Source organism: Elaeis guineensis, chromosome 16 (genome assembly GCF_000442705.2).
Source record: "Elaeis guineensis isolate ETL-2024a chromosome 16, EG11, whole genome shotgun sequence".
Lineage (NCBI taxonomy): Eukaryota > Viridiplantae > Streptophyta > Magnoliopsida > Arecales > Arecaceae > Elaeis > Elaeis guineensis.
The window spans coordinates 39084861-39094166 of NC_026008.2; the positions used below are offsets into that span (position 1 = coordinate 39084861).

The window sequence follows — 9306 nt, forward strand, 5'->3', positions numbered from 1 at the left end:
TATCAAAGCAACTTCAGATCTTGTTGGAGTCAATATAAGCTTCTAAAAGATGAAGGCATGACTCGATACAGGATTCATAGACTTTTTTTTTAGAGAGAGAAAGTTGGTCATGAGAGAGAAAGTAGAGAGAGAAAGTGGAGAGAGAGAATCTTCGTATCCTTTAAAAGTGGCAATCATGATTGAGATCATCAGAGGTCATATCAAGGTGACTTAATATAGATTAACCATGATTGATATTATCAATTTCGAAGAAGGATCGGATCAGGATCTAATCTACTGCACGAATTTCGGAGCAGTCTCAGATCATCATATTTTCATCTTAAGTTTATCCTAGGGTCTGTGATGCAATCAGAGAGAGAATGACCCTAGGGAGACGAAATCCATAATGAGAGAGAAAGATCTAGAGAGAGAAAATAAGAAGAAAATCTAGAGAGAAGGTAGAGAGAGAAAGTCTAATTCTAGAGAGAGAAAAACTTAAGAGAGAGATGAGAAAAACTTTCTCTCACATGTATTTTTTATTATTATTATATTTTTTTTTCTTTTTTTTTCTTTTTCTTTTTCTTTTTCTTTTTCTTTTTCTTTTTAGAGAGAGACAATAGAGAGAGAGAGGGAGAAAGAGGGAAGAGAGAGAATTTTTCTCTTTTCTTATTATTATTTTTTTTCTATTTTATTATTTTTCTATTTTTGCATTTTCTTTTCTTTTCTTTTTTTTTCTTTTTCTTTTTCTTTTTTTTTTCTTCTCTTCTTTTCTTCCTTCTTTCCTCTTCTTTGGCCGAACGGGAGGGGATCAGAGGGGCGTCGCCCGTGGTCCGACGGGCTGCAGCGGCACGGTCGATGGTCCGGCAGCGGCGGCCGACAGCAGGGAGCAACAGAACCCCGGCGGTGAGGCTCGGCCGGTGGGAGATTTAGAAAAAAAAATGAAAAACAGGGGACCGCCTCCTTTCCACGGATTTCTCCGGTCATTGGCCTATCACCGGCGGCCATGACTTTCGAAAAAGACAGATAGAGGGGTGGGGGTCCAAACCTACGGGTGAGATGCCGCAAACGACGGCGTCGATGGTCGGAAAAGGGTGAAAGATGACTCGGCCGAACAGAAAAAAAACAGGGCATCATTTTCTTTTCGATTTTCGGCAAAGTCGGCGACCGACAATGATGTTTGGGGCCAGAGGGGAAACGGAAGAAAGAGAGGAAGAAAGGTTGGAGCCTTACCTGAGCTCCGACGGCGTCTTCGGCCTCTGTTTTCCGGCGAGCACAAAAATAGGAGGCCGCGGCTTCAATCGGGAAAATCGAAGAAAAATCTCCGACAATCATCGGTGGCTGCAGGGTCTACCCATAGAGGAGAGGGGAAGGGTTCTTATAGAGCTCGTCCTAGGGTCTTTCAATGGCCCTAGGACTCCGATTCTTGATCGGAGAAGAGGAAGACTCCGATCGGGAGTCTTCCTGCTCTGTTTTTCTTTTTTTTTTGTTTAATGGGCTTAGTGGGCTTTGTGAGCTGGTTTTGGACCCAATTGGGCCGGATTATCACATCAACTATGTCAGAGCTTGGGTTATAAGATGGCAATCGAATCGAATATAAATAGATCGTATCAAATATAAGTTGAGTCAAAAAATACTAAATTCAGATCCGACCTATTTATTAAACAGATCAGATTTTAAAATTCAAATCTGATCTATTTAATAAACAGATTATTTGATCTAATCTACTTATAACTCATTTATAATACAGTTAAAAAAATAGAACTCAACTCGCCTGCAACCTATTTAAAAAAAATAAGAAAAAAAATTAAAATCTGCTCCACCTGATTGTCTCTCTGCCCTCGTTGCATCTCCATCCGACCGTATCTCTACCTTCACTATGCTTTCACTGCCTTCAGCTCCACTCAGTCGGAGCTCTCAGCCACCTCCAGCTCCATCATTATTTTCATCCATCCCGAACTCCATTGCGATCCCCTCCATCAAGCTCCTGACCGCTACCACGTGGGCGTAGTGGACCACGATGACACCATCCACTAGGTCACAACTGCACAATAGCGAGTTCCACAGCTTGTGCCCCACTTCAATCCATGACAATCGATGCCATTGGAGCATTGGGGTTGGCATGCATGACAGCGGAGGAGTAGGTGGAGAGAGAAAGGCTATTATCATGAGAAGGGAGTGGAGGGAGTGGACTTAGAAGAGGGACTTGATGGTGGCGTAGATGGTGGTATTAGAGAGCACCTTCGATCGATGCCCCACCATCTCCTTCATCTCTGACAAGCTCCTATGGTCGAACTCGACCTCGGCATGAGCATCGTCTCCAAAATGATGGTGTGGGCATGAAGAAGAAGAAAAGAAAGGGAAAAAAAACCCTGGCCAAGCGAGGAATCGAAAATCAATGAAATATGAGGGGTAGTGACTAGCTTGGCATGTTGTCCATCATGGGATTTGATGTGGTCCACCATCCACTATGCAATCAGGAATCTGGAAAATAAGAGCACATGAAAGAATGATTCATATTTTTTTTCATGATATGTATCATTGGATTGCATAATAATTAGTACAAAATCTGCACAAACAAAAAAGATTTAGAATGCCTTGAGCTCTATACGAGACATGATTCAATGATTGATATTGTAACGAAGAGATCTGTCATTCTTTTGTATGAAAGATATAATCCGAACCCCCTGCCATCAAGGTGGAAAAAAATGGAGTGTTTTGAGAGTTGTGTATAACGTGATGGAACAGTCGAAGCCGTGAAAAAAATGCATGCCCTTTGTAGTTTGTTTTGTTTCTTATGAGCTACATTTTTGCTGCCAAAAAAAAATGTTTAGTTACCCAAAAAAACATAAAAGGAAAAAATGTTGGTCACGCATCCCTTGCACGTTGTTTTTGTTTTTATTTTTTATTTTTTTTCGAGTAAGAAGGAGACTAACGCGCATAAGCAGCATTAGTCATCAAAATTATTAAAACAAATAAAAAGTTATGTACAAAAAAAATAACAATGACGAGTGGATAATCTATAAAAGACTAAAGGAGAAAAGCCATAGCTTGTACAAAATATACAAATATTAAAGGAGAAAAGCCAACTATCCAAAGCACAGTAGAAATTTAGACAGCACATTCAAATAAAATCAACAGTCAAATACCTCCCCAAAACAAAAATTACAAAGTAGCATCACAAATACATCTCAATCTACAAGTCGTCATCATCATTTCCTTGTCTATAAGAATGAAGCAGAAGCTATGGCTGATACGATGAGCAGGGTGCGAGGAATGGATTTTTGGGGACCATCTTTATATAAATCAAAAAGGATGCGAGCATAAAACAACACCAACATTGGTATCTATTGGGCTTCGAGTGCTTCGTGGCTGAGCAAAAGAGAGTACGTACGTGCTGCTTGGCGACTGGTATCTGGGTGGCCGAACCCAAGGGGCTGGTAATGACGAGAGGACCAATGCGATGATTACTGTGGAAACTGGGCCTCATTGGTATTTAATTTAAAAAAGGCTGCTTTCTCGTGGGGTTCTTAATCCAATAAAACTGAGATAATTAGTGGAGAAAAAATTGGCCATTCGGGGTTTATCCTCTTTTCTCCTTTTTCTCCCAGATTTTATGACAATACTCTAGTTCCAAATCACCAATATGAAGCCAAACCTTCCACATTATCAATTATTGTACGCTCATCCTGTAATTGAGAAATAATAGTCCCATATTGTATAGCTTGAGAAATTTTATGGTGATTATGTACTTCTTAGATCCATATCCATCTAGATGCTCAAATTTTTGGATAGGATCTTAATGTTTCATGAGAGGCAGGCTTATTATGTGTCATCATATTTATTAGTCAGAATGGTGCAACTCATCCGATTTACCTCCAAACATGAGGAATTGGTTGATTATGAAGTTGCATAATAAATAATTACGGGCTTAGTGAACTTTTCATGTGTGCCACCCTAAACCATTTCCTTCTTTTAATGTAACATATTCTCTACCCTTGCATGCCTATCCCTCTTTCCAGGACCAAAGACCTTTATATATAAACTGTATTATCCTCCTTACTTCCCCCTCTCTTTTCCCAACTGACCCACTCTATAACGATGCTTTTAATACCTAAAACAATTATATCCACTTGTCCACTGACTTAACCACCCCTCTCAGGCCGGCCATTTGGCTTAAAACACTTGTTTTCAGTCCCGCATCAATCTCCGCACTGATTACCTACCCTTAGCATTTCAATCCGTTTCCAATCTCCGCTCATCTTCTCCTTCCTCCTCTCCTGAGATGAATCTCCCTGCACCACGTTGTGACCGTTGGGACGTCAGTGGCTTCCATGCCACGTCTTTAAATGAGTCCGAAGAGGATGTGTAACATAAAAGTGGAGTCTAAGTCACACAGTTTATGATTTGGGCTCCACATTAGGGGAGGTGATTTCTTCTCTTGTTATAAAGGAAAGTGAAGTGCAGAAAGGCTTCCGCAACTCATTGAAGCCTTGTTGAAGGGAAAAAAGAAAAGAATTTTGAAGACTCTATGGTGCAACTTTTACATTGCAAAGTGCTGTATCATTATAGATAGCTACCACGTCACTTGTATCGGATGTGGACAGCTCTTATTTATCCCAAAAATATATATTTTGATATCTTTTAGTGAGATACATGATGTATGTGGAGATGAAGGAGAGCGTTTTTATATTCAAAATAGATGATGTGGCAACTGTTCATGATGGTACCATATTCTAAAATATAAAAGTCATACTGCAGAGGTTATTGTTCGAAGAGAAAAATAAAAAATAAAAAAAAAAGAAAACAAAGAGAGAGAAAGAAGGAAAAGAGATGGAAGGAGGAAATTTTCTTTTCTCAATATAGTGATGTGCTTCTCTTGTCAAGAATTTTTTTGTATTAATCCCTATAATCTGTTTATTTTAGTCAACTTCTTGCTTCTTGATTGAAATAGTCTGAATTTTGGATGCATCATGTTATACCTTGATATATCATGCTAATTTTATGTTTTTATTATTTTTTATTTTATCTAGCTGTTTTTAGGATTGTAAATGCAACTTCTTCCACCATCATGAATTTTGGATGGAGCAAATCTTCTTTTCCCTTCTATGCCACATGGTCATTTTCTCTTGTCCTAACTACATAAGCAAGCAGATAAGTATTTTCGGAAATATGTGACTCCATCCTCTCAGCCTTTGCAAATACTTTACCCCTTTAATGCATACTTCCAACTTCATCCAGGGCATTGTGTTTTTGCAGCATGAAAAATTTTTTATGCACTGCAGACGGTATAAAAAATCTGACATGAAGTGCATTATCTTATCCAATTGATCCACATAGTCATCATTTTTCAATATATATTTAATACCTGCAGATCGAATTTTTAATTTAAAAATTTTGTATGACGATAATATCTCTATTTTTTAAAAAAATTATGATATTCTGTGACGTAATAGTCCAAAATGTCATAATATAGCCTCGGATATCATAATATGAGAGAGATATTTTTGTTCAACCACTTTCAAATGCATGTAATGTCTACAAGCCGATTTTTTCGTTTGAAAGTTTTGAACGATGAAAATATCCATATTTTTTAGAAAAAAATTATAATATTCTGTACATATTATGGATGCGGGATATCATAATATGAATATAGAATATCATATTTTTTTCAAAGAGCAAGAGCATTTTCATCATATAAAATTTTTAAATGAAAAATCTAATCTACAAACATTAAATGCACGTTGGAAAATGATAACTATGCCAACCAATCAGATGAGATGGTGCATTCCACATCGAATTTTCTACACTAGTGCACAAAGAATTTTGCTTTGCAGCACAAGCTTGGGCCCCAAACAAGTGGGACGTGCCTCGTCCTGGCTCGGCATGTGCCAGGAAGCAGCGGTAATTGGCTCCACGTTGTTTGCCGAGAAACGGCATGATCTATATCCAAAAGTTGAAAGGTAGTTGTCTTCTTTCTCTCTCTTTTTTTTAAATAAATATTATTTCAAATATATAAAAATATATTAATATCTTCATAAATATATATTCTCATAAAATATTTATTATGCATGTATAGCTTTTTTTTAATATATTTTTACTTATGTACCTATATCATCTGATACGGTTAAAAAATTTATATATTCCAATATTATAATTTTTATATATGATTAAGGAACAAGTGGTTTACAATTAAAATAATAAAAATATCCTTAATAGATAGACATACACACACATAAAAGAGGGTATACATGCAATTCTATTTATTTAAAATTTATATATTCAAAAAATTTATTAAAAAACGATCAAAATTTTGTTAAGAGTTGTCAAATCATTTATGATTCAATAAATTCAGCAAGTCAAAAAAAAAGTGCTAAGTTAGGTAGTAATTTTTCTTTATTTAAGTTTTTAACTCAATCAAGTTAAAATATTGGATCATTATGTTGATAATACTCTCTCATTTGATTTTCATATTAATTATTATTATTGAATTTGTGACATCCATATATTCTTCATTATTTTTAGGAGATTAAAATATATTAAATTTAAATTAATTAAAGATCAGTGAAATATTTTTTAGTGATTTATAAATGATAAATTATTATTTATTTGTTTAGGCAAGAATTTCATATAGGCATCATGATTTATCTTATAACAATTATTGTCAACATAGAATCATGCGATATAATAATACTGGTCTCTTTCACAGTTAAGAGTGATTAAATTATCTTTGGTAAAGTTGATTTTTGCCGTACGAGCATCTACTCCAAAGACTGTTAGATTACTCTTGGGAATTGTTTGATTTAACTTGAACTTTGAACATGTGGGTTAAATTCACATCCACTACTAAATTACATAAGTTGCAAGATTAATCTAGCAGGCCTTAGAGCAGATGTTCAAATGGTAGAAGTCAATTTCAATGAAGATAATTCAGTCACTTTTCATTAAGGAGGATAACTAAAAAAGGCAAGTATTATCAAGCCGCATGATCCCATGTTGACATCGATTTTTATGGAATAAACTCTGATACCTTTATTTCTATCTCAACAAACGAATAACAATGGACCATTTATAATCACTAAAAATATTTTAATGATCTAGACATTTAAATTAATTTAAATTTAATGTTGTTTAATTTTTTTAAAATAATAAAGAATAAATAGATATCATGGACTCAATCATGTCAAATGGAAGAATAGCATTACCGAAATAATCATCCAATACTTCAATTTGATCAAGTTGCGATATTAAATAAAGAAAAATTAACAATGTGACTAGGTCCTTGTTTCCTTCACTTGCTGATTCAATCAAGTTATGAAAGGCTTTACAAGTTTCATCCAAGTTTTGATAATTTTTTTAATAAATTTTTTGTATTTATACTCTTCAAAATATACGAAATTGTATGAATATTCTTACAAAGTTACTATTTACATATATATTTTTATAATTTTTTTAATATCTACCTCTTAAGGATAATTTAGTTATTTTAATTTTAAATTATTTATTTCTTAATGATATTAGTAAATATAAAGAAAAAAAAAGATATGCATGCAAATAGTAATTCGACAAAGATATTCATATAATTTTATATATTAGGAGGATATACATATAAAAAAATTAAAAAAAAAAAGAAGAAAGGAAAAAAAAAAAAAAAAAGGCAAGGAGGCCGTTCATGGAGCTATGTTCTCATATTGAAAGAGAGGAGCGTCGTCCCTGGGAATTGACCTTGGCTGCTGCACTGAAAGTAGCCTCCAATGGAAGAAGAGGCGGGGTACCAAATTAATCAAAATACACTTCATGTATGTGCAGCAGCAACCTGCCTCCATAGCTGCTGCTGCTTTCATTAATCAGAGAAATATAGTGCATTAGGGCTATGAGCATGTACATGGCTTGAGAGAGAGAGAGGGTGGGGTGGGCAATAAGGCATGCACAGACCTAGAGATATTCCGACTGTCCTGTTCTTCTTGAAGGAGCTTTCAATATTTGCACAAGCACAATCCAAAAAAAAAAAAAAAAAAAGCTCACTTTGTTCAGACTTCAAAGAGAGAGAGAGAGCCAGAGACAGAAACAAAAGGCAGCATGGCATTAGAAGAAACTCTCCAGTACTATTCCACTCTTCCTTTTTATCTTTTCTCTGCCCTCAAAATGGCGCTGTTGAGGCCCTCTGTAGTGTGCGCTTGGCAGGTACTTGAGCTTCCATCTCCAAACGTAACTGTACATAGCCACCAGCAAAAAAAAAAAAAAAAAAACTAATAAGTAATCAAAAAATGGAAAGAAATTCTGAAAGAGAGAGAGAGAAAGAGGAGATGGGATGCTTAGAAATGACCTCCTCAAACATTCTCTCCAGCTTTCTGTTCTCATCTAGCAAACGAGCAACCTCGCGCTGCAGCTCATATGTATAAGCCTGTTCCCCACCCCAAAAGTAATTCAAAGATCAAAAAACTTTGATCAAGACTAGACAAACTCGTTTCTTATCTACCTAAGAGTAGCCAACCCATGAGGAAAACAACAACAAAGAGAAACAGAGTAATACAAGAGGAGGAGAGACAAGAGGTGGTGCCTGTTTTCTTGCTCGAGAACGAGCCGCCGACTCCCGGTTTTTGATCATCCTCTTCTTCCGTCGATCGGCGCCATTGCCATGGCCGAAGCTCGCTTCCGGTTGCTGCTCTAATGCTCTCTTCTTGGAGCAGTAGGCAAAGGGGCCAGCGGAGGAAGCACCAGTACCATTGGTATTGGAATTGGTGGAGTTGGGATGGACCATGAGGTGGCCAGAGTTCAGGCTGAGGCCGGTGAAGCGAGGAAGGGGAAGGTCATTAAGAGGAGGCGAAACAGGGGGTGGATCATTGAAGTCCCCACCTAGGAAGTCTTGGAGGACGATGCCTCTGAAGGGGGTGGTGGTGGAGGTGGGTTTGGCCTCCAGGTCCTGGTGGAGAGTGCTGAGGCTGATATCCATCCAAACTTCTTCCATGCTCCTCCTTGGACTCTGGGGTGGGATAGAAGGGGAAGAAGAAGAAGAGCTGGTGGAAGAGGAGGAGGTGGTGGAGATCACTCTATTATTGCTGCTACTGTTGTTGCTGGTGGTGGTGGGCACTTGCTCTGAGGACCACATACGCGCGCAGAGAGAGAGAGAGAGAGAGGCTGAAGAAAAAGGTCGTGCGAGCTTCCAGAACGGGGAGAGTGCTGGAAATAGGAGGGGAGGAGTGGGGCTTTATTTTCCCCTCCCGCGTCCACTTGGTTCCCTATTGGGCTGTCTGAATTGGATTAAAGTACAGTGCTGGATAGCAGCAAGCTCTCAAGCTCAAATCTATCCTGCTGCTCTCAAGCTCAAAT

The 9306-nt window shown here is 37.3% G+C and overlaps 1 protein-coding gene across 1 annotated transcript; it reads right to left on the reverse strand.

The window, feature by feature from the left end:
- Positions 1-8116: 8116 nt before the first annotated feature.
- LOC105059728 (bZIP transcription factor 27) lies at positions 8117-9043 on the reverse strand. The gene is made up of 3 exons (XM_019855419.2): positions 8537-9043; positions 8303-8380; positions 8117-8188 (listed from the first exon to the last, which is right to left on the reverse strand). The coding sequence occupies exons 1-3, from the start codon at positions 8942-8944 to the stop codon at positions 8117-8119; spliced, it is 558 nt and encodes a 185-aa protein (XP_019710978.1). The 5' UTR covers positions 8945-9043.
- Between the last annotated feature and the right edge of the window lie 263 nt (positions 9044-9306).